The sequence below is a fragment of the Pongo pygmaeus genome, chromosome 13 (genome assembly GCF_028885625.2).
Source record: "Pongo pygmaeus isolate AG05252 chromosome 13, NHGRI_mPonPyg2-v2.0_pri, whole genome shotgun sequence".
Taxonomy (NCBI): Eukaryota; Metazoa; Chordata; class Mammalia; order Primates; family Hominidae; genus Pongo; species Pongo pygmaeus.
In genome coordinates this window covers 95,638,679-95,665,217 of record NC_072386.2, presented here as the reverse complement: position 1 = coordinate 95,665,217, position 26,539 = coordinate 95,638,679, and the positions used below count along the sequence as shown (strand labels likewise).

Genomic DNA, 26,539 nt, shown 5'->3' with positions numbered 1-26,539 from the left:
TTTAACATGACTAACAGGAAAAAATAACTTGGAAGAAAAAGATGATGGAGTTGCAGAGAGAAGTGAAATTAAAATACACACAGAGAGATAAGAACAGATGATGTAAAAACAAAAAAGAATACTGAAGAGAACAAAAGCACCCACTAGGAAATTAGAAATCACAGCAGAAATAAAAACGCAATAGAAATACAGAAAGGTAAATTAAGGAAATCTGTTGCAATGTGAAGAAAAGACAAGGAGTTCAAAAATACTTTTAAAAGGTAAGAAAATTCAGAAACGGGGAAGAAATGGGGGGAAAAATCCAAGAAAGAATTAAGAAAAAATTTTCCGAACTGCAAACCAGAAATTTCCAGATTGAAAGAGCCCATATTGTATCCAGCATAATGGATAGAAGGCCCATCGCTGAAAAATGTCAGAACTTGGGTTATAAGGAAGATCCTAAAAGGTTTGAGAGAGAATAAGTTTAATATGAAGAATCAAGAATCAGAATAGCAGACTTCAACAGCGACCCTAGAAGTCAGAAGGCAATGGAACAACTCATTTAAAATTCTGAGAAAAAATAATTTCCAACCTAGAATTCTTTATCCACTCAACTATTACATATGTGACATAAAAATAAAAACATGCCAGGTGTCAAAAAACTTCCCTCATAGAGCCTTTCTCAGTAAGCTACCGAAGGAGGTGGTCTACCAAATCAAGGGAATAAACCAAGAAAAATAACACCAGTACAGAAATACTGATGGGGAGAAAAAAAAAAACTCAAAGAAGGCTTAAATAAATGGAGAACTACACCACATTCATAGATTGGAAGATTCAGTATTATTTGACAATTAATTCTTCCCTAATGGATCCATGCATTTCAATGCAAGCCAAATCAAAATCTCAGCAAAATTTTTTGTAGATATTAACAAGCTGATTCTAAAATGTATAGGGGAAGGCAAAAGAACTACAATAGTCAAAATAACTTCGAAAAGGAAGCAAAAAGTTAAAGGATTCACATAACCTGATTTCAATATATACTATAAAGCTACAATAATCAAGACCATACAGTACTAGTATTAAGACAGACAAACAAATGGGTGAAACAGAACAGAAAGTTCTGAAATAGATCCACACATATACGGTTGACATTTCAGAAAGATACAAAGGCAATTCAATGGAAAACATAGTCTTTATCAATAAATTGCACTGAAATAAATGGATATTCATACACACAAAAAAACAAAAAACCAACTCAACCTGTACCTCAAACCTTATATAAAGATTGGCAAAATGGATAATAGACCTAAGTGTAAAATGTAAAACCAGAAAATTTTAGAATAAAACATATGAGAAAATATTTGTAACCTTGGACTAGGCAGTGTTCCTAGCTATGACATCAAAAGCATAATTCATTCCCGAGCCAGTGGTGGGAAAAGATGAGAAGCGAACCCACTTATACCACAAAACTCCCTCCGCTAAATAAGCAATGAAGGCCAAGTATGGTGGCTCACACTTGTAATCTCAGCACTTTGGGAGGTCAAGAAAGGAGGATCGGTTAAGGCCAGCAGTTTGAGACCAGCCTGGGCACATAGTGAGACCCTGTCTCTACATAAAAATAAAAAATAAATAAAAATTAGCCAGGTACGATGGCACACACCTATAGGCCTAGCTACTTGGGAGGCTAGGACAGGAAGACTGTTTGAGCCCAGGAGTTTGAGGCTGCAGTGAGTTATGATTGCACCACTGCACTCCAGCCTGGGTGACAGAGTTAGACCATGTCTCTTAACACACACACACACACACACACACAGAGAGAGAGCAATAATTCGAAAGATACAACACCAAGAAAGATATACAGATGTTAAATAAGTACATGAAAAGATGTTCAACATCTCTGGTCACTAGGAAAATGCAAATTAAAACCACAGTGGGATATCACTAAATGTCTATGCCAACAATTTAAAAAATAAACTGACAATACCAAGTGCTCACGAGGATATGGAACAATTAGAACTCTTCTTATACATTGCTCATGGGAATGCACAATGGTACAGCCCATTTGGAAAACAGTTTGGCAGATTCTTATAAACAATCACTTACCATACAACCCAGCAATTCCACTCCCAGATAGTTACCAAAGATGAATGAAAACATTCACACTGCATATAAGTGTTTATAGGAGCTTTATTAATAATCATCCCAAACTGGAAACAACCCAGTGTTCTTCAACTGGTGAATAAACTATGATATATTCATATAATGGAATACTACTTAGCCATAAAAACAAACTATTGATGCATGCAATAGCATGGATGCATCTCAAATGCATTACACCGAAGAAAAGAAGCCAAACTCAAACGGTTACCATACTGTATGATTCCATTTATATGACATTCTGGAAAAAGCAAAACTACAGGAATAGATCAGTGGTTGCCAAGGGTAGAAGAGTGATCTGATGACAAAGGGGCAGCTCAAGGGAATTTTTGGAAGTGACAACTGTTCTGTATCTTGCTACTGGTGGTGGTGGCTCCATAAGGCCATGCATCTGTCAAAGTTCATACAACTGTAGAACAAAAAGTGAATTGTACCATATGTAAATTAAAAAATAAACTAAAAAAGCACATGGGATCCAGACAATTGGGAATCCAATACAAGAAAGAATGGGCCAGGTGCGGTGGCTCACACCTGTAATCCCAGCACTTTCGGAGGCCAAGGTGGGCAGATTGCCTGAGGTCGGGAGTTCAAGACCAGCCTGACCAACATGGAGAAACCCCATCTCTACTAAAAATACAAAATTAGCCAGGCGTGGTGGCGCATGCCTGTAATCCCAGCTACTCGGGAGGCTGAGGCAGGAGAATCACTTGAACCCAGGAGGCAGAGGTTGCGGTGAGCCGAGATCGCACCTTTGCACTCTAGCCTGGGCAACAAGAGTAAAACTCCATCTCAAAAAAAAAAAAAAAAAAAAAAAAAAAATTCCAGGTATGATGTGAAGGGAGATCTTAAATTGACAGCTTTGTAAAAAAGCAGGCCTGAAGAGTGTCCAGCCCAGTTTGGAGGTATGGGAGAGATCTATTCAGGAAATTGAAACTGAAAGAATATCTAAGGTATCTGAGCTTACTCAAAGGAGATTCACACAACTAGGTGAGAGTTTATAAGCCATTTAGTTATAAGTGCATATTAATAGAAAGCTGGGTAGACAGTAGAACAAGACAACCACGATCTCCAAGAGTGACAAATGATGAAATATTACATGACTCAGCTGTTAAAGAGCAACCACTTAGTCATAAGATGAAGACTAAACATTAGGCAGGGTGCGAGGGCTCACGCCTGTAATCCCTGCACTTCGGGAGGCCAAAGCAGGAGGATCGCTTGAGCCCCAGAGTTTGAGACCCTCCTGGGAAACATAATGAGAACTCATCTCTACAAAATAATTTTTAAACATCAGCTAGGCGTGGTGGTGCAAATCTGTGGTCCCAGCTATTCAGGAGGCTGAGGTGGGAGGATCACTTGAGCCTGGGAGGTTGAGGCTGCAGTGAGCTATGATCACACCACTGCGCTCCAGCCTGGGTGACAGAGTAGACTCCATCTCAAACAAACAAACAAAAAGACTGAACATTGATCCAAACAAAGTTATTATGATATATCTGCAGCAGAAGGATAAGGGCAACCTGAAGTAGGTGCACAGGGTAGGGCAGAGGATGGTGTTGGAAGACAGCTCAATCTTTATCTTCTACAGTGGAGTCCAAAATTAATGTCAAAAATTGAAAAGTGAGGAGGTAGCAGTAGAAGCATATTAAAGATATAAAGGGGGAAAAGCAAAAGAATTAAAGATTTAAAAGTGGTGGTCTCAGGGCAGCAGAAAATGGGGGAGGGGGTGGCTTTTTAAAATAACAAGCCCTAGAAATGCTTAACTCTTTAAAATACAAACATATGAGCTGGGCGCAGTGGCTCACATCTGTAATCCCAGCACTTTGGGAGGCTGAGACGGGTGGATCACCTGAGGTCAGGAGTTCAAGACCAGCCTGGCCAACATAGTGAAACCCTGTCTCTACTAAAAATACAAAAAATTAGCTGGGCATGGTGGCGGGTGCCTGTAATCCCAGTTACTAGGGAGGCTGAGGCAGGAGAATCACTTGAACCCGGGAGGTGGATGTTGAGTGAGCCAAGATCGCGCCATTGCACTCCAGTCTGGGCAACAAGAGTGAAATTCCATCTCAAAAAAAAAAAAAAAAAAATACACACATGTGTAACTGATAAAAATAAAAATTACATAGATTTAATCATGAAAGCATAAAAGGAAAGTAAAGAAGTGGCCCAGAACAGTAAAGGTTCTGAAAGTCTGATATTCAGACATGGTTGTAAAAACTAAAGGTGTTTAACTTTAAAACACACACACATAACTTGGCACACACTAAAGGCCAATTTCGGTTTTTTATTCTGTTTGGCTAATGGGTGCAGAATCAGAACAATAAAGTTACAGGGACACAGAGCTCGGTAGTACAAAATGAAATTTCTAATAACTGCCCGAATGTAGAACAAATGTCTCAGGAAGCAGTAAGTTATCTGTTGCTGGAAGTGTTTAAACAAAGACTGAACAAAATCCATGTAGAGGATATGATATAAAATTCATGGCTACCTTGGTAGACCTCCTAAGCCCCTGACAGTTGTGTAATTCTGTAAAAGGATTCCATGTGACAATTTTCTTTGAATCAGTATCATTCTAAAATAGGACTAGAAACACTGGTAGGTGAAGAAGCTCAGGCACTCAGTACATTTGTGCTTCTTTTTCCTTTTATCCCACCTCCACCTCCTTTCAGCTTTTGGCTTTTCATTTCAAAAGTCTTAAATATATTTACATTTTATTAAAAATTACCTAAAACATTTTTGGAACCAAATGATATACAAAAACTTAAAGAGCATAAACAGAAAATGTATGTCTGAATGGGAGAAAGCTGGAAGATAAATGAGAAGGTGGTCTGATGTAGTGGCAGGAAACAAATTGAAGAGTTGAGTGTCCCTGAATCCATTCTGGACCCTGTAGTTAGTTCATGGCCATGGAACACTAAACAGGTCACTGCCCAGTTAGGTATGAGACTTTGGGACTATGGCAAGAGCAGATGGATTTCCTGGCAGGGTAACAGGGCAGAGATACGTGACTAAGTCATAAACACATAAGAGCAACAAAAGAGCCACCATAGGTTAGTCAACAACGACAGAAGAATACTTCTGATGTGTTCTACTTTAAAATTTCTAGAATCTGCTCTATCAAAGAAGAAAACTCATTTATTAGCTTAAAAGCTGATCATTTCAACATGAAAATTAAAATATTACCCATATTATAGGTACAATCTTTTCTATGGGACTGCCTCAAAAGTCATTGTGACTTGCATACAGGCATCTGAAGCTTTGTTATCTTCTTACTCAAGGACAATATTTTTTTCACTCTGTATAATAAAATGCTGTCATGCCTACAGACACAATAACTTTATCCTAAAGTTTACTGAACTTCATCCTTACCAGTGAAGCATAAACACAAATCAAATTTCAAAAATAACATCTATGTTCCTTTAGGGCACTTTTGTATTTCTAGTTTTTAGTTTTGAAAATTAGTTTAAAATCTAGCAAGGATTATCAGTGTTTTACACCTTGTAAACTATACTAATATTTAGCTATATAAGAAACACAGGCACGGTGGCTCACACCTGTAATCCCAGCACTTTGGGAGGCCAACGCGGGCAGATCACCTGAGGTCAGGAGTTCGAGACCACCCTGACCAACATGGTGAAACCCCGTCTCAACTAAAAATAAAAAAATAAAATTAGCTGGGCATGGTGGCGGGTGCCTGTAGTCTCAGCTACTTGGGAGGCTGAGATAGGAGAATAACTTGAACCTGGGAGGCAGAGGCTGCAGTGAGCCGAGATCGTGCCATTACACTCCAGCCTGAGCAACAAAGTGAGACTCCCTCTCAAAAAAAAAAAAAAAAAAGAGAGAGAGAAACAGATTCAGCTGGACTCTGGCACACTGATAAAGCTACACCCCTCCGTAGCATCTCCCTTAAGAGACTGAACACTTACAGAAGGAAAAGTCTCATTCTTTGTTGAGCCCAGTACTTAGCCTGACAGCACACCAGCCCATAAACATTGAACAGAACCAAAGCATGCAGCCAGCTTGGGATTCTCTTTTTATTCTACCGATATTCTCGGTTCTTTTACTTTTCAGCATCTTTCCTTTGTCCTGAGTTTCCTCATTGCTGCACTGGGCAGAAGCAGTGCTGCTTGTCATCTTCCAGGTCACACTCTGAACAAAATACTTAAGACTGGAGATTTACCCAGTCTACTCCCAGGCAGGCACTGAGAAAACGGGCCAGAAGAGCTTTCATTATGCTCTGTGGGCCAGAAACAAGAGGTGTGTTGCAGGGAAATGGGGGAAGTGGATGTGGCAGAAGGGAAAGAAGATCCTCATTCTTATATAATAAATCTATCGTCCAGTGCTGATTACCTGTCATACTGAGGTTTTGATGAGGCCCAGAGGGTTCTAGCTTATGATGTGCCTTTTTTCCTGATTGGCTAATATTAATGTACACCAAGACTTCATTATAACCTAGGAAAACATGCTAGCAAGGTAGGGTTCAAAAGCCCACCAGAATTAAACATTTTGAATGGCAGCTAGTTTTAATTTTCAGGTTCATTCCCATTTCTCTCCATTGGCAAGTTATATTTGTTTTAACCATAATCTTGACAAGTATCAGCACACACAAACTAAATGTTTAGTCTCTGAATACTCCATCCCTGTTCCATATGTATTCAATAAACATTTATTGAGGATCTATTATTTGCTTGGCCCATCATCCCTATCCTCAATTCTTTCTCCAACCAAAGATAGCATTCCATCTCCGGATGGCCATTTGGAGTTTAAGTGATAACTGTAACTGCCCCTCTGCTGCAGCAGACTTGAAGAAAGGAGAAAATCCTCCATTGCAGATCATGGCTCCCCTTCTTGCTGTTGGCCCAGCTGACCCCATAGCAGTTCATATCATCAAGTTTCAAACTTGAAGGATTCTTTTGTCAATCATTTACCCTACCTAATATCCCTTGGAGATCTTAAATCACCAATCTGAGAAACAATTATTCATGTGAAAGGGTTTTAAGTTATAATATACTTGAGTGACTTGAAATTTATCTACTTTTGCCAATATTTTAAAGAAGAACATGAAGTTTGTGATGCACTTAAACTCAGTTTCAGAGCTGAGTGATTCTTAGTTAAGAGTCACCTGATTCAACAACCTTATTGTTGCTTCTGGTTTCACCGTAATCACTTTTGTTGTCATTTGGGAGAATGAAATTGAGAAGCAGTATTTCAAGCAGTGTTACTCAAAGTGTGCTGTGTAGGAGAGCAGTTCAAGATGTAGTGAAAAAAATGTTAAAGGACAGATAAATCCAATAAAGGCCAGTTGTTAAGCAAAGTTAAACTGGTTTCCTGGGAGGCAGGCCAATGACCCTAAATATGTTAATATGCATGATTACTTTTCAAATGGGGTTGGTGGACCAGTGAGGGGATGGTATGAAGTGAGCAGGAAGAACCTCTCAAACTTTTCTGACCTCAGAACCCTTTTTTTGGCAGAACACCTTGTAGCCCTGATGCTTTGGAAGCACATACTTGGGAGAAATCCTAATTAAGATATTCTTATATAAGAAACATTTAAATCTTTAAAAGCGATGGCATGTAGAGCACCATCTATCATATCTTAGAGCCTGATTTAAGTAGCAGATCCTTCCTCACCCAGAAGTCTCCCAGCTCAATTTGCTTGTTGCAATCTCAAGATAAATAAGTGTTTCCACTTGGTCTTGGTTTACTTTCTCAGATTACATTAAACTATAAACTTTTTAAACTAGCAGCAAACTAGAATTGCTTTCAGTTTTAAAATGAAGTGCCTTATTAAAGTATTATTTCCAAACTTTCATAACTGAAATCTGCTTCTATCAGCAGTGTACATTCAAAAATGTTTTTCTTGATGAAAAGTATGGCTAGTTTCAAAATATGTCAAAATATATTTAACACTTGGTATCTTTAGAATTGTCTTCCAACACCTGTGGTTTCAGAATTGTCATGAAAATACAAAACCACATGCAAAATAGATTTGGAAAAACTTTGAGGCTTAGCAAGCAAGGAATAAAACTCTTAAATATGCTGAGTTTTTAAAATGAAGTTTATTATTTTAAAAATTCCAGCTCTTGCTCTGATGGTAGGCATCTCTGCCTTCGTAATTTGATCTTAATGTGCACACTAATCATTTGCGCTCCAGAGTCAACTTTATTGAGGCCATTTTCTTCACCCTTTCCTCTCTTACTGCTCTCCAGAGCCTTGTTGGCACTCAATATTAATAACACAAGCATCAATTACATTAACCCTTTCGAAGGCCATGAATCTCCAAAGACTGACTAAACATATAAATATCCATTACTTATTTAAAAGTGTATTTTCAGGAATTGGTGAATTATGGGGAAAGGACACAATTATAGTAACAAGTAGTAAACTTGCTGCCACGGCAGACTTGTTCAGACTTAGTTCTTAGAAGAAAATATGGAAGGGCCCTGGAAGAAATGCACAGTAGCCATTGGTCCTTAGAGTCTGAAGTTTATAACCACCACTTTCAGACTCTGCTCCAAACTGTCATACCCTGGCCTCTATAGTTTGAGGTGCACTGATTTAAAACCAACCTACACACAGACTTTAAAGAGAGAACAAACAGGCGCGGTGGCTCACACCTGTAATGCCAGCATTTTGGGAGGCCGAGGTGGGCAGATCACCTGAGGTCAGGAATTTGAGACCAGCCTGGCCAACATGGTGAAACCCCGTCTCTACAAAAAAAAAAAAAAAAAAAAAATTAGCCGGGTGTGGTGGTGGGCGCCTATAATCCCAGCTACTTGGAAAGCTGAAGCAGGAGAATCCCTTGAACCCGGGAGGTGGGGGTTGCAGTGAGCCGAGACCGCGCCACTGCACTCCAGCCTAGGCAACAGTGCAAAACTCCGTCTCAAAAAAAAAAAGAAAACAACAAACAGCAAACAGCAAACACAACCTCTGAAATTAAGTGACAAAAAAGTGGTATCTAAGGTACATTCAATCTACCATTTAATGTAGTAGTTCTTGGAACAGCAGAGGGAAATACAGCAGGAAGTGCACAGGCTTGGAACTACTCCCAGTTTTACACTACTTGGGTGATCCTAGGCAAGGTACCTAGCTTTTCCGAGTTTCTGTTTACTCTTCTGTAAAATGAGGCTAACTGGGACCCACCTGAGAGTTACGAGAATAAAATGAGAACTGCATGTAAAGCGCTTAGCCCAGAGGCTACCACACAGTAAATCCCCAGCAATGATTGGTGTTCTCTATATTCTACATGCTCATGACTTAAAGCATTTTCTGAAATCCAGTTCTGGGTCTTCAATTCCCCATGGAAAATACTACCTGGAGGTATTAATATCAGTACCACCTCAAGTCAGTCCATACAAAATTGAATTCATCTTCCCCTCTTCACATACTAGTCCCCATCTCAACTACTATGTCTAGCCATTATAATACCCTTCTTCCATAATGTGGCGTTCAAAACATCTGTTCTTTCCTTCTCTTTCATCCCACATATCCAGATTAAGTCAGGAAGGTCTATTTTATTTTGACTCCACAATAACTCTTCTCTGTTTCCTGTTTACACTGGTATGAGTTACTAAACAGCTTCCTGGGCGGCCTCTGCCTTCTATTTCTTCTATTCAGGTGCAGGTATGCTGTCAAATTAATCTTCCTTAAACCACTCTGAAAACTCCTCCATGGCTGCCCATTTTCCTCCCCTTCAAATATGAATGCTTTCCCCACATGCAACATCTCTTCACTCCACTCTGGTCAGGTCTCCTTTCCATACTGACATGCAGCAAGTTATTGTCTGCTTCCTTGCCTTTGATCAGCTGTTCCTTTACACTGGAATGCCTTCTCGTCTCCCTGCTTTCTACTAAAATCTGTCTGCCCTTCACTATTTCTAAACCCCATTCTTCCAGACCAGATCTTTTGCTGGAGAATCATTTTCAGGAAGCCCACTCCCCAACTGTGCTTTCCTCTCTTGGTTTTCCCGTCCCCTGAACTCCTTGCCACCCAATTTAGCCTCTAATTATTTATGTTTGTTTCTCTCTTTGCACTCATTTTCCAAACACAGTTTACAATCTGGGGGCCAGGTGCGGTAGCTCACGCCTGTAATCCCAGCACTTTGGAGGTCAAGACGGGCGGATCCCTTGAGCCCAGGAATTTGAGACCAGCCTGCGCAACATAGGGAGATGAGACCTCATCTCTACAAAAAAATACAGGCCAGGCACAGTGGCTCACACCTGTAATCTCAGCACTTTGGGAGGCCAAGGCGGGCAGACCATCTGAGGTCAGGAGTTCGAGACCAGCCTGATCAACATGGTGAAACCCCATCTCTACCAGAAATACAAAATTAGCCAGGCGTGGTGGCACATGCTTGTAATCACAGCTACTTGGGAAGCTGAGGCAGGAGAATCGCTTGAACCCGGGATGCAGAGGTTGCAGTGAGCTGAGATCGTGCCATTGTATTCCAGTATGGGCAACAAGAGCGACACTCCGTCTCAAAGAAAATGAAAACAAAAACAAAAAAAGGCCGGGCGCAGTGGCTCACACCTGTAATCCCGGCACTTTGGGAGGCCAAGGCGGGTAGATTACCTGAGGTCAGGAGTTCGAGAGCAGCCTGGCCAACATGGTGAAATCCTACCTCTACTAAAATACAAAAATTAGCCCTCTGTCATGGTGGGCACCTGTAATCCCAGCTACTCAGGAGGCTGAGGCAAGAGAATGCTTGAACCTGGGAGGTGGAGGTTAAAGTGAGCTGAGATCACGCCACTGCACTTCAGCCTGGGTGACAGAGCAAGAGTCCATCTCAAAAAATAATAAAATTAAATAAAATTAAATTAAATTAAAATAATACAAAAATTAGCTGGGCATGGTAGTGCAGCATGCCTGTAGACCCAGCTACTTGGGAAGCTCAGCCAGGATAGCTTGAGCCCAGGAGATTGATGCTGCAGTGAGCTGAGATCTCGCCACTGCACTCCAGCCTGGGTGACAGAGAGAGACCCTGTCTCAAAAAAAAAAAAAAGAGTTTCCAGCCATTTTGTAATCTTACATATGTAAGCCATATGCTTACATAATGAAACCAAAAGGAGAGTGGGTCTTTGATAAACAAGGAGTCTCATATCGGCCCTGAAACACTACTTCTGGACTTACTTTGGGTTAAGAAATACATTTCTATCTGGTTTATCTAGTTTCTTTCAGTTTTCTGTCGTATGCAGCTGGATCTAACTCTTAAATGATACTCTGTCTCACAATAAAATTACCACAAGAATATAAACCAGGCTGGGTGTGGTGGCTCATGCCTGTAATTCCAGCACTTTGGGAGGCTGAGGTGGGCAAATCACTTGAGCTCAGGAGTTCAAGACCAGCCTGGGCAACATGGCAAAACCCCATCTCTACAAAAAATACAAAAATTAGCAGGCATGGTGGTACCTGCCTGTAGTCCCAGCTACTTGGGAGGCTGAGGTGGGAGGATTGCTTGAGTCTGGGAGGTGGAGGCTGCAGTGAGCCAAGATCCACTACTGCACTCCTAGCCAGGGTGACAGAGCAAGACCCTGTCTCAAAAATAAAAATAAAATTTTGGGAAGTCAGGGTACCTTTCCAAAACTCAAACACAAAAACATTTTTAAGGGAAGGATTAATGGTTATTAGAACATCAAGGAGATTTAGTTTACATTAATATTGTAATTTCTGAGATACATTCACCAGTTGTGCAGTTTGCTAAAAGGGTCTGAGGCAAGTTTTATTATTGTTTATATTTTACAGCTGGTGAAACTCAGGCACCAAAGGTTAAAGAATGTGGCCCAAATAACTCAACTAGTGACAAGGTGGGATTCAAATCGATATAGTCTGGCTATAGAGCCCACCCTCCTGCCAGTACACAATGATGTTCAATCCTCTGGATTCTAATAGCTGTTTAGAGAAGAAATAGGGAAAGGACTTCTAAGGAAGGCAAAAGGCTACTCAATGACTAAGGGAAGATCATTTAGTTGGCAATGAGGAAGTATAACAGACTAAATTCAAATGGATTTTATTAAGAAAAAGGAAGAAAGTTTTACAGCAAATATATGATGTTTTAAATTAAACTTTTTGCCATTATAAATAATGCTACAATAAAGATTCTTACATATAGTATTACTCAACTTTAGAATTACCAAATAAAGGATGTTAACTTTTTTACGGCTTTTAATGTATCTCAAGAGGGTCATTCCAATTTATTCAGCAAATCAATAAAGTATATTTGAGTCAAAACCACTTGGGCAATTATATTATTTTGTTAACTATTACCAAAGTTACAGATGTGAAAGCCTCTATGCTTTAATTTGGTTATTCACAAGATTGAACATATTTACGCACTAGTTTATTTCCTTCTGTAAATTATGTATTGCAAGGATGCATTTTATATACTGTGAGAACTCTTTATATCAGAGATATTCTAAATAATGACATGACTTTTCAGTTTAATTATTAAAAAAAAAAAAAAAAAAAAAAAAAAACCTGAAAGTAAGCAGGTTAAAAACAAAAGAAAACAGAGGCACTCTTTTTTTCCCTCTTTGGTATATTCTACTCAGTATTACAGCTCCTTAAGTGTATTAGCTGGAGGTGGAAAGAAAAATAAGGAAAATAAAAACTATCAATTTTTTGATACTCAATTTTGAAAGAGACAAACACAGATAAAAGTGAGACTTCAAAAGAGGTAGAAAAGGAGATTGTGAGCTACAGAGAGAAGAGGTTATACTAACACCCAAGGTGCTCTTGAGGGACCATGGCTTGCAAGAATACTAACTCACTACTTAACCATTATTCCAACCTCAAATGCTCTTCTTCATCTGAAGCTGTCCTTAGCTCAGAATGGGAAAGATGCAGTGGGGGTGAGCAAAAAAGAAAGACAGGGGTTTCAGCAATGGCTTGAGCAGCATCACTAGGACAAGAAGACAACTAACTGTGTGACTTTGAACTACCAACTGTGAAGTTCATAATGGGGCTATAAGTAAAATGTTAGGAAACACTATAGAAGTCTGATTTAAAGACAAAAGAAAATGGCAAAACCATAACAGATAGTATTGGCTGCCTACCCAGCCACCACGCCCGATCCTGCATCCCTGCCGCCACCTTGCTGGCAAAGTCCTCCTTTTGTTCCGGTGTTGCTCTGCCCCTCACTTGACTCAGAGGGAAGTCCTGGTTAGTCTAAACCAATTGCAGAGTCCTTTGCCTTCCTCTTGTTAGAGCTTGTTTAGGGATGAGTGTGCAGCCCACTCTTAATTCCCATGAAAGGGAAACCACTGGAGATTGTCAGCTCAGCAGAAGACGGTAAGAAGAGCCATAGCCATCTTGGGATCTTGAGGGGAGCTAATTAAGAAAAAGCTACCTTCCGTAAAATGACAAAAGAGAAACAAGGAGAGAACTTATGTCCTTGCTGACATCATCAAGCCACTGAACTAACCAACCTGAAAGCTACCCTACCCCTTGACCTATAGGAGATAATCAATTTTCCTTAATGTTTTAGCTATTTGGATTTAAGGGTTTTTATTATTATTATTATTTGTTTGTTTCTTTAAGACAGGGTCTCAGCCAGGCACAGTGGCTCACGCCTGTAATCCCAGCACTTTGGGAGGCCGAGGCAGGCAGATCATAAGGTCAGGAGTACAAGACCAGCCTGGCCAACATAGAAACCTCGTCTCTACTAAAAATACATAAAATTATCCAGGTGTGGTGGCGGGTACCTGTAGTCCAAGCTACTTGGAGGCTGAGGCAGGAGAATCGCTTAAACCCGGGAGGCGGAGATTGCAGTGAGCCGAGATTGCACCACTGCACTCCAGCCTGGGCAACAGAGCAAGACTCTGTCTCAAAAAAAATAAACGACAGGGTCTGGCCCTGCCACCCAGGCTGGAATACAGGCACGATCATAGCTCAATGCAGCCTCAACCTCCCAGACTCAAGAGATCTTCCTCCCACCTCAGCCTCCTGAGTAGCTGAGACCAAAAGCACACGACACCATACCTGGCTAATTTTTTCTGCTATTTTTTGTAGAGATGGGTCTCACTGTATTGCCCAGGATGGTCTAGAACTCCTGGCTTCAAGTAATCCTCCTGCCTCAGCCTCCCAAAGTGTTGGGATTATACGTGTGAGCCACCAAGCCCAGCCTTTTTTATTTCTTATAGCTGTAACATCATAAGTAGTTCATAATGAAGAATTTTCTGAGATCATAATCATGATTTTATTATCACAAATCTACAAAAACAAACAAACAAACTTTAATACCTTCCCTGCTACTTAAATATCTTGAAGTAATCATGTTTCCAATTTTTCCATCTTCCTGCTGGTTTTTTTACTTTACATATTATAAACATATCCAGAAGTCAAACACTTCCATTTAATAATTTTCAGCATTTCTGGCAACCTTAAAAATTGGAATAAAAGTTGCTTTTAAGGGCTTCCCTACTAAATAAAAGTCTAAATATCTGGTTGTGGGATATTGTAGAGGGCAACTAAAAGGAATAATAATATTTTCACAAAAAAATAAATTCCAGGGGTTTATCAACCAAATGTTTGTTAAATGAATCCTATTATACAACATTATCATATTATACAATTACAAAGGAGTCCCCCAGACGGGAAAAACTGGCATCCCTCTATTGAGTATAATAAAACACACTGAAAAATGTAAATCTGTTTTTTAAATTGCCAAAAAAATTACTAAATTTTATACAATGCATAAATTCAAAATTGGAACATTATGCTATGCTATATTCCAAATAAATTAGAAAACAAAAAGTACCAAAAAGGAGGAAATATTACTGTGTCAAAAACTTTAACCATCTTCACAGAGTGAATTCCCACAGCAGAGATAACAATGTCTAACTCTTTAATGACTTAAATTTTTCACCAGCTCAAACACGTTTTCTTTACAACACTTGCCATAAAGTCTCACCCATTTGTGCCTGCTATAAAAACATCAGCACTGCAAATCTGACTGGTCCATTACTTGAGTGCACTAGCCCTTTCCCATCCACCTTGACCCAGTAACTTACACCTTTATAAGTACACTTGCTCCATACATGACATGTATACCTTCGACAGACAAGCTGCTTAAGAGAGCTCCTGAAAATTCTGTTAAGAATCTTCCAAAGAAGAATCGTTTTAAAATTTTTATAATGAATTTTAAAACCCCAGTGTTCTAAGGTAGGCGTTCAATCACCTCTATCCATGGAGGGAAACATAATATCTGTTAATTCATTCAAGTATTTCATGAGTACCTACCATGTATTGGTACCAGCTAAGCACCAAGATGGCAATAAACAAAGCAAACATGACCCCTCTCTTCATCAACTCAGCCTAGAGCAAGGGTCAGCAAACATTTTCTGTAAAGGGACACAGAGTAAATATTTATGCTTGCAGGCCATAAGGCCTCTGTCACAACTACTCAACTCTGCCACTGTCATATGAAAGCAGCTATAGACAAGTACATGAATTAGTATGACTGTGTCCCAATAAAACCTTGTGAATGAAGAAATTAAAATTTCATAATTTATTAAATAAATTTCTCATGAAATCATATTCTTTTGATTTGTTTCAACCACTTAAAAATGTAAAGACCATTCTTAGCTTGCAAGCCATACAAAAACAGGTAGCAGGTCAGATTTGGCCCATGGGCTGTAGTTTGCCGCCACCTAGTCTAGACATTAATATTAACTGTAAAATTACATGTTTACTGCTTTAAGTGCTCACAGGGAAAACACATAAGGCTATGAGAGTTTAATGAGGAGACATGGCCTAGTTTGAAGGGATCAGAAAAGGCTTTTCCAAGGAAGTGACTTTCAGGCTGAAACTTAAAGCAAGCAGCCAAAAGCCAGGGAGCAAAGCAAAGAGCCTTCTAGACAAGTGAACCACATATGCAAAAGCCCTCTAAGAGGAAGGAATACAACCAACTGAAGACTCTGTGAGGCTGCAGTGCAATGAGCAAAGAAAAGCACAGCACAAGGTGACCCTATAGAGAGATGGAGAACAGCCACACACAGGGTCTTGTTGTCCAGGGTCAAGGGTTCTGGTCTTTGTCCTAAGAGCAATGGGAAGCCATTAAAGGGTTTTAAGTAGGAGAGGAATACAATCAGCTTGGGATTTTTCAAAGATCACCAAGACTGCAATACGAAGAAAAATTAGAAGGGAGCATGAACAGTTACGGAGAGATCTGTAACCAAGGTGCTGGGCTGGAGATGACAGAGGCTTGAACCGGAATGCTGGCAGTGACGTTGAGAAGGTCAAAGAGGCAAGATGTGGTGACTACATATAGAAGAGTGAGAGGCAGGTTCCCTACAGGACTCGAGTCTCCAGTTTCCACAACCAGGACATTGGTATCATTCGGTGAACCAGAGATAAAGTACTGAAAAAGCTGGGGGTGAGGGGTGCGATTTTGAGGACAGATTTAAACATGCTGAGTTTGAGTTGCCTGTACAATATTCTAGTGTAAATGCTAATTAATCAGTTGGATATAAGGATCAGCGACCAGGACAGTAATTTAGTTTGAGAACTGTTAACATACAGACTGTAACTGAAGCCATACGAGGGATGAAATTACCTAGAGAAAGGGTAAGGAACAGTGGCTCTCAAACTTGGTGACACATGAGGGCTACCAGGGGAAATTTAAAAGTTTCGATGCTGGCTACTCTGGGTGTACTACTATAGGTCAGCCCTGCTCTGCAAGAAGCACTCATAAAACAGAAAAAAATTTTTTTTGATGCCCAGCCAGCAGTCTTGGACCAATATATAAGAATCTTCGGGAATAGGACCCAGGCATCACTTCCATAACATTTGTAAACTTCTCCAAGTGATTCCAATGGGCAGCCAAGGATGAAAGGAAAAGAAAGCCTAAGACATTAAGAATTAATAGTACTGTACTACAGAAAGGACAAGAGATTAAGAGATTAAGCAGGTTTCTAATCCCAGCTACCTCATAATGTATCTCTCTGACCTCAGTCTACTTCATATCTCTACATTCTAGTTTAGATCAACAGAAAAGTGATAGTAGGTTTATCTTGTATATCCCCTATAGTCCCAAAAATCTGAGGCAAAATTACAAAATTGAAATATTTCATTCTTTCTTTGCAGTTTGAGCGGGGGAAAGGGGAGCATAGAAAAATAACTATCAACCAATTACTGGTAGTAGAATATATTTTTATAAATAATTTTTCCAGGCCAATAACATTTTTAAATGACTGTACTGTTAACACATCAAATAGTATTTGATAGTATAGTATTTGTTAAGCCTGGAAGCATTCTAAGTGGACTAGCTTTGCTGTACCATGCTACTCTCCAGATGGCAACTGTAGAAAGTTCAAAATGATAACCTTTTCTAAAGATAAAAAAGTAGGCCGGGTACAGTGGCTCACACCTATAATCCTAGCACTTTGGGAGGCCAAGGCAGGAGGATCGTTTGAACCCGGGAGTTTGAGACCAGCCTAGGCAACATAGCAGGATCCTGTTTCTACAAAAAATTTAAAACATTAAAAAAATAGCCAGGCGTGAGCTCGTGCCTATAGTCGCAGCTACTCAGGAGGCTGAGGTGGGAGGATCACTTGAGCCCAGAAGATCAAAGCTGCAGTGAGCAATGATCATGCCATTGCACTCTAGCCTGGGTGACAAAGCAAGACTCTACTTAAAAAAAAAAAAAAAAAAAATTAGTAAACTGCAATTTAAGATCTGGGAATTGGCCGGGCATGGCGGCTCATGCCTGTAATCCCAGCACTTTGGGAGGCTGAGGCGGGTGGATCATCTGAGGTCAGGAGTTCGAGACCACCCTGGCCAACATGGTGAAAACTCATCTCTACTAAAAATACAAAAAAAAAAAAAAAAAATTAGCTGAGTGTGGTGGTGAGCACCTGTAATCCCAGCTACTTGAGAAGCTGGGGCAGTAGAATCACTTGAACCCGGGAGGCAAAGGTTGCAGTGAGCCGAGATTATGCCACCGCACTCCAGCCTGGGCGATGAGAGCCAAACTCTGGCTCAAAAAAAAAAAAAAAAAAAAAAAAAATTACCATTTCTACATTATTTTCCAATTTTGAAATTAACTTTGATTTACATATTTTGAGGAGCAGATCCTCTATGCTAACAACACAGTATTCAGAAGATGAAGGAAAAAAAAGGCTTCATGCCATGACTTCTGTTCCCGTTAGATCAAGTGTACTTTGCAGGTCATAATTTAACTGAGCAACTTTAGTCTCTGTGGGTAATTCCCACTACACTCTTCAAATTTAATTTTTACCATCTCACTTCAAACTCCACAAAGCTGATATAGATGATGGTATTATTAAAATTGTTAAAGCACTGTTAGCATATGCAAATATTAACCAGCATTTGTAAACCACCTCTGATTGTTTTTTATTACTCCCAAAACAGAATATGAGTGCTACAAAAAGACAGTTAAATATACAGCCTTCAATTTGAAGACAATGGGATGAGACAGTGGACAAAAGTCTCCTAAAGCTAGACAGACAAGGGGCAGTTTGCTCAACTCGAAAGATTCTCCTCCATCCCTCTTACAATATTTAAGGTTAGAACTGAAGAACACAGAACTTCACAGAACTTGCAAAATCTCCTGGCCTCTAAAGCACTGCTGTGAGAAATAATCATCTAGCCATTAAGGACAAAGACTTACGGCAATTTGCTAAGTAATCTTTCAAAAGATTCATTCAAACTGGTTTGTCAATGGGAAAGAGCATTTAATAAATCTGAAGATTTACAAGTGAACTTTGAAGTTTAACATTACAAGGATAGAAATTATGTCAGGTTATACCAGAACAAATGAATTACAGGGAGATGGGAATAAATTTTAAGAGCCTTAGGGAGGATTAGTACTGTAAAAAGAAACTCAAGACTATCTTACTTTTACGTTCCCCTCAAAAGACTTTTAGGCGAAGACTATCATGTGTTGGTTTGTATTGAGCAATTACCAATATTAGTAAACAACTTGTAATGGTCATTAATTTTTAAAAAATAATTTAAAAAGTTCTTTAAGAGCCCTGACTCACTAGACACTTTTAAGATCCTAGATGTACACAGCTGATACACCACAAATTATTTCGCCAATAATCTGCTCCTCTAGCAATGAAATGCTAGTATAGAATGTGACACTTTTCTTTGATCTAAATCCTAAAACAGTATAATTATTTTGATGGAAAATTATGATACCCAGACACTGCCAAGAAAATGAAAATAATACCAGGACAGATTACAAGAGATCAAAGTTTGGAAGACCACAAACTCTTTTATGAGAATCTACAACATAGCAAGAGACTGTAAGGGAAAATAAATTATATTTCAAAAGTGAAGCCCTGCTACAAAAAGAAAATGCACTTTATTTACATTGATAAAACCTGCAGAGCTTTAAAGCTGCTGAAGATACTCTGCTGAGAAAAGCTAAACTGAACTGCAGATTACCTCAAAGCACACTGTTTTCATGTGTTGTGTAGGTTATCATTAGAGTTTGCAGACAAGCTCTTTTAAGATGATGTAGCCACTGCTCCATCTAAAACATACACATTAAGCAGGTCATCAGGAGCAAAGGAAAACCTTGAACAATTTTGCAAGCTGATGGTACCACTGAAAGAACAGGAAGGGATATAGAAAAGGCAGGTAAATTTTAACTTAAACAGTCCAGGTTTGAGTTTAGAAGAGCACGGCTTGGCAAAATTAATCAACCAGCCCATAGAATTTATAAACAGTGGATGGGTCAGGTCTAGATTCATATTCAATGCCACTTGCCAGCCAGAGGTTCAAATATATGTCTACATATTCCCTCCAGTGACTACTGCTGAGCAACTATTAAGTACAAGGTACAGTGAGGCACTGCAGTAGATACACAAATAAGGAAAACAAAAACAGTTCCTGTGCTCAAGAAGCTTATAATCCAGTAGAAGGCATGAAACAAACATATTCTGAGTGAAAATACATTTGAGACCCCTGATAGGGAGCTGTGGCTCATGTCAGTAATACTAGCACTTTGGGAGGCCGAGGTGGGTAGATCACCCGAGGTCAGGGGTTCGAGACCAGCCTGACCAACATGGCGAAACCCTGTCTCTACCAAAAATACAAAATTAGCCAGGCGAGGTTGTGCATACCTACAATCCCAGCTACTTGGGAGGATGAGGCAGGAAAATCGCTCGAACCCAGGAGGCGGAGGATGCAGTGAGCTGAGATCGCACCATTGCACTCCAGCAGCCTGGGCCACAAAAGCGAAACCCCCTCTGAAGAAAAACAAAAAAAAGAAGAAGAAGAAAATACTTTTGAGACCCCTAAGAGATGCTGGAGAAGATGTGGAGTTGCAACCCTATTTTGTTTAAAAACACATATAGGAACAACAGTATTCTAAAACTGGTGATGCTCCTGAAAGGAGAGTTAAAATACCAGCCGATTAGTAACATTTCACAAATGAAGAAGGATGCCAAAAATGTCAAATAAGAGAAAAAAAAAAATGACCAGCTCTTTGGCACAAAACCTGCTCCTCAATGCTCCACTGAACACTACAAGTCCCTAAAGCTGAACTTAAAAGCATGTGACAGCTGTTGATTGGTTATAGGAATCCACAGGAAAAAAATGCACCCCTTGGGTGCATGACATGCATCTTATCTGTAGAACAAGGCATGTTCTACACTGAGAGGAGGTAAAAGAAAAGAAAATGCATATGATAGCATTCTGAAAAGTATGACGTGGAGCTAGACAAATACAAGACCCACTATCTGTTTTAAAGCAGAGTTCTGATGCAGCACCCATCCTTTCCAAATTTAACTGTTCATGCACTGAACAAGCCATCCATAAACTATCAATGCTTTTCTGTCTTAAAGGCATTTCACCACCAAAAGGGAATGTAAATTAACTCAATTCTGAAAAGAAAGGCAATCTGAAAAACACCTTTTTGGTGAAAATTATATTTAAGTAAGTATTAAAGAGCACCCAACTAGACTCCCCCCAATTCCTAACCAGTAGAAAGTTACGTGCAATTCTACACCTTTATATGTTAATATGAAAACTCTGATATACCAAGCCTCTCCTTCCTAACACCTCTACATATAGTTTTTCTTTGCTATTATAACTGAATAGGAATGTTTAACTACACCAAAAAGCCTGACTATAATGCTAGCAGAAAAAAAAAAAAAAGCAAACGGGTAAGCAAACACTCAAAAAAAAAGACTGGAGGAATAGGATGATAGGATGGATACCTAATAAAACACAAATGTCCCCCATTCATCTGCAATTCTAGTCATTTTCTCTCTAACAGATCTCAGATTTTCAGAACAAGTATGCAGGTTATTTAAAACTGAGTTATATATAGTCATTTAGCAGCAGCAAAAACACTTCTGGCATTATCACAGATGCTAGATCTCTGGAGGAATTTTTTCCCCCCAAACTAGCATTTTTCTTCACCAAGAACCAACCATCCTTTATTTCTAAAAACAAGAGCCCTTTTCTGCCCCCTAAAACAAACAAATCACAGACCACAGTTAAATTCTACGCTAATGAAACTGTGAGATTACATCCCAGGCGTTGTCAGAGCCTATTTTTCATACACCACCACAAGACAGTTTGATGCAGTATTCCTGATTGCTTTTTATAGTATTTGTAAATACACTCGCTAATCCACTAAATTAGGTAATTTACACACAGGTCCTCTCAGTTATTAGTGGCCAGTAGTCAAGTTCTATTACATTTGATCCTCATACAGTTGTCTAAACATTTCCACCCAGGTTAAGGGCTCGGATCCGAGAGAAGGAGGTTGGCGAAATTTGGATGGGGGCAGGGTAGAAGCTGAGAGAAATCTCTGCATCTCAGCCCTCAGCGACAACATTCGGCCAGTGCCCACAGAAAAACTAAATTCGGAACCTCTTCCTCCTGTTACACTGGCAACAAAGAGGGAGTTTCCGTAACGCTCCCGTCACCCACCAGGTGCCCAATCTCCTTCCCAGCCCAGAGTCGGCGCTCCGGCAGGGGCCTCCGAGTGCGGGGAGGCCGCGGGGCCCGGGTCACGGCACTAAGGGGGGATGGGGTGCAAGCGAGCAAGCGAGGTCTGCGGAGCGGGCCGTGGAAGGGCTCCGGGACCCGCTGAAACCATCTGAACCCAGCCAGGGGGCAGCGGGCAAGAGGAAAGGGACAGAATATCTAATGAAGCAGAAACTGGAATTCGGTGGGAGAGGTGAAGAGCCCTTGCTGGGGGTACACCTGCGAGGAGCACAGAAAACTGGCGGCGGATGGCGGGGAGACTCCACGGAGGTGGAAGAGAGGAGCCAGGCCCGGAAAAACAGAGAAGGGGATGCCACCTGGGGCAGAGGAGGCGCCAGTGCAGCCTCTACCTGCCGGCGGGCGGGACGGGCCGCTCAGGTGTGACTGGGAGGAGGGCGCCGAGTGGGGAAGGGGCCGGGAAGAGCTGAGGGCGCACTAGGGGCCGCGAAGAGGCGCCTGCGAGTCGGCAGCCGCGGAGCTAGCGCGCGGGCATCGGCGGGACCCGGGGGAGGGAAAGGCGGAGTGGGGGTCTTTGGACTGCACGGTGCGCTCAGGGGAGGCTGGGGACAGCGAGAGGTATCGGGCGGCGGGCGCCCGCCGCGCGACGCGGCGCACGGGAGGCATCTGGGCGGGCGGCCGGGAGGCGGGAGCCCCTCACCTGCGCGGCGGAGGCGGAGCTGCAGCAGCCCATGGCGGGGCCGAAGGAGCCCGGAGGCGGCGCCGGGCGCGCAGCTACGCCCCGGAGCCCCTCGGCATGCGAGCCGGCGGGCGCCCGGGGAGGGCGCGGCCTGGCCCCGCACGGCTAGGCGGCGGCGGCGGCTGCAGCGGCGGCTGGTACTCAAGAGGCGGCGCGGCTAGGGGCAGGGGCCGGCCACATCCCCCGGCGGCGGCGGCGGCGGCGGCGGCGGCGGCTACGCGGCTCCTGCTCTGCTCCTGCTGCAGCAGCTGCTCCCCAGCGGAAAGGGGCGGGCGGCGGCGGCGGCGGCGCCTCCCTCTGTCCCCCTCCTCCCGCCTTCCGCGCCCAGTCCCTCTCCCGCTCCCTCTCCCGGGCCGCCGCCTCCTCAGCGCGGCGCGCGTCTCCCATCAGACTCCCCGCCCCCAGTGCAGCGCCGTGCGGGCGGCAGGGCGGCGGCAGCCAGAACAAGGCCGGGCCCTTCCGCGCGTGTCAGAGGCTGCGCGGCGCCGGGCTTATTTAGCGGTGGCACCGAGGCAGCTCTCTGCCTCGAGGCTAGAGGGCAACGCGGTCTGAGGCAGCCAAAGACCGGGCCAACTCGCTGCCAAAAAGGGTCCGGATTGCTTCCGGATCTAGGAGGCAAGCGGGACTTCTCCCTCTCCCTACTGGACGCACAACTCAGGATCCTGATGGCTTCTTACCGCTACGTCGGCTGTTTTTTTCTCCAGAGGAAAGCGTACACAAGAAACCTTTCCTGGAGAAGGAATAGGTGATAAGAAGACGGGAAGAAACAAGCATCTGTTGCTACTGTCCCCATTTTGCTGATGTGGAAACTGAGCCTTGAAAGGGACCAAGAACCTAATGAAATGTCCCCAAGGTTGAAATGGTAATAAATAGCCAGAGATGAGGAAAAGGCAAAAAGTTATCCAGGCTCGCAAGTCAAAGCCATACTGGATCTAAGCTAAACTTTCTTATACAGGATAGTCTACAAAAAACAATAAGGGGACATTAATTTATTCATATTAAAAATACTTACTGAAGACACACTACGTTCCAGTAACTGGTACTGGGAATAAAGAGACGAACAAAAGAGACTTACCAAGTTCCTGTTGCTAAGTCAGTAAGACTCAAGGAAGTAGCAACAAGTTAGAGTAGATGTGGTAACTATCTTCAAGAAATTTACAATTCCAAAAGAGTCGTTAGGAAATACAGTATGAGGTGAAAACAGTTAAAAAGTGAAAGAAATAAAACTAAAGATAATGATTAATGTTAAAAAAAAAACCCACATTATCAGGCACTGTTATAGCCTTCATATGTCATTTCATCTTGTCAAAGAATGTCTCAAAAGACAGCCACAGGAAAGAAAAGAAAAACTTTATTTGCAAAGATGCAAGGGAGTGAGACTTCCAAAAGGAATGATTCACCAAATATGAGACATCAAGTTTTAAAGATTACTTAAAGTGTAGAGGGAAGAAAAGAACACAGAATTAAATTGACTTTACATGCACTGAAAGGGAATCTAAGCCAAGGAAATTTGGAATGGTAGCCTGTAAGGGGACAGCTACAGAAAGGGCCAGAGAAGAAGAATTCCTAATTGATGTTTTCCTATGCCATTTCCTGAGTTCGTGACTGTGGAGGAGTTATCTCTCCATATCTCATTGTCCTCTTCTGTGAAATGCTGGTAGCAGGGATGACTGCAAAGGCTTGTGGTCAAGATTAAATAACATAAGAAAGTGCTGCTAGGTCAGCAAGTACTCAACTGCTTGAGATCTTGAATTATTCTGCATTCTTTCTAGTCTCCTTTCAAGTTAATCAGAGGGTCCACCATACCACGGAGCTGGCGAATCCTACATGTGTTTCTCATAACCATTAAACCAATAAATACAAGTGAAGACATAAAACTAATGGTTCTAGTCCCAATTCTGGTTGTAAACTCCAGAATTAGATTGTAAACTCCCTGAGAACAAGGAAAAGTGTTTTCTCCTTTGTATCTCCCTAAGCTCTCTCAAATGTTTGTTGAATTATTCAGTGCAGCCAAGAATAAAAAACATTCCCTTGAGATTTTCCCTCAAAGCCAGAAAAGTACATCTTGTTTTTAACTCGGGGAGGAGGCTGAAAGTAAAATTACAGTCCTAAACAAGAAGCCATCTGTCTTCCTTCTTTATAGTCAAGGAAAGGGGAGTTGTTTCTCTTTGCAGAGTCAATATGGGAGCATTTCTCTCAGATTAGAAAAATCTTTTTGGCTAGTGCTGCTGTTCCGTGTAGTAGCTAGTGCTTATTCTGTAATTGGAACTGTAGAAGGAGATAAATGCGTAACAGACTGTGGCAGTGCTTCATAAAATGTATTTTACTTTTTTTTTAGAGATCTCTTTCCTAGACATAGATAATGGGTGAATATAATTGAAAGCAAGCACAGTCCATTGTGCTTGACTGATCTGAACTCTGGTTTTCCCTTTAAGAGTTAATAGAACTAAGAGTTCTAAGATTCTGCAAGGTGCTTTGTAAATACACCAATTATGTATGTATGCACCATATATGCATATGAATGTGATGTTTCAAAATTATACCTCATCATTAGCATGAGGGAAACTAACAGCTCTTGCATTGATATGCTGTACCTTCTAAGAATGAGTCTCTTTCCCATCCCCCTCATGCCCAAAAAAAGCCTCGTAAAAGGAGTGATTTAGAGAGGGGCAAATTACTATTTCTTTTCACTCTTATAAACAAGTACACACAGCATTCAATGAAATTAAACCACAGCAAACTCAGAAATCACAAAAGGGATTTTTTTTTTATTAAGCCAGTGATCAGAGTACTTATCTACCATGGTGAGATGTTATCAGGGCAAGCCCCTTCAGAGGGGCTTAGGTTTTCTTTTTCTTTTGGGAGAAAGGAGGTTTTTAGAAACTTATGTAAAAACCATCTGCGCTAACCAGGATAAAATTATAAGGTCTATCAATCTTGGTGCTGCAGGGTAAAATCGGATCACCAGCTGAGCCAGCCAGAAATGCTTCCCAGTGGTCTGGTATTGCCTAATTGGCTGTGTGAATTCCAAGGGTTCCAGCTTCAGATGGAGGTCTTGGTGCTGGTCACTCACTGAGGGAAATCATTGAATTAATGGTCTTTCCAGTGATTTTTATAAAGCCTGACTCGTTGTTCACATGATTTCAGGTTTTGGGGTAACAAATACAAATGCATCTCTACATGTATATGTCTATAACTGCTCAGAATAGTCCTCTTAATTTAAAAACCGTGGCATTTGGTGCTGTGGCTGTGTTATTTACATTTTAGCACATACTGTGCTCGCAGTCACATCCCACAAGAGCTTATTTGCTTCAGCAGAGCCCTAGCTTCCAGATTTGCCTCACAACCTCTTCCTTCTGAGCATTCACATATCACCCCAGGGAGATGCTCCAAAAGCCAAAACTAATTGTAACCAAGGGCTGTAACTGTTCATTCATTGCCAGAGAGGCAAGAGCAGTCTCTGCTTGAGAAGGTAGAAATGTATCTCAGCCTCCCAGTTAAACCAGAAGTTAGAAATCCACTTTACCTGAAGAGAGCTTTCCGAACTCAGGCATGCAACAGAAAAAGACAACATTGTATTCAGCAAGACTGGCAATTCTTAAGTCCTTAGCTCTGCAACTTTGTTTCTGGTCACACTTGTAAGTTGATGTTCCTCCAATATTTATTAATAACTCTGGCTTTTATTTGTGGTTTCACTTGGATTTTTGTTGCAAGATCAAACAATGTATGAATTGTCTTTAAAATGCT

The 26,539-nt window shown here is 41.3% G+C and overlaps 1 protein-coding gene across 3 annotated transcripts in view; it reads right to left on the bottom strand.

Moving 5' to 3' along the window:
* Nucleotides 1-23,093, bottom strand: part of SLC44A1 (solute carrier family 44 member 1) — a 199,439-nt gene extending 176,346 nt beyond the window's left edge. For 2 of the 3 annotated variants that reach the window (XM_054501835.2, XM_054501833.2), the window contains exon 1: nt 22,754-23,057. In XM_054501835.2, the coding sequence (XP_054357810.1) occupies nt 22,754-22,786 (33 nt within the window). In that variant the 5' untranslated portion in view covers nt 22,787-23,057. Of the gene's footprint in view, nt 1-22,753 lie in introns of all 3 variants that reach the window. The other variant, XM_054501834.2, reaches the window with a different exon arrangement.
* Between the last annotated feature and the right edge of the window lie 3,446 nt (nt 23,094-26,539).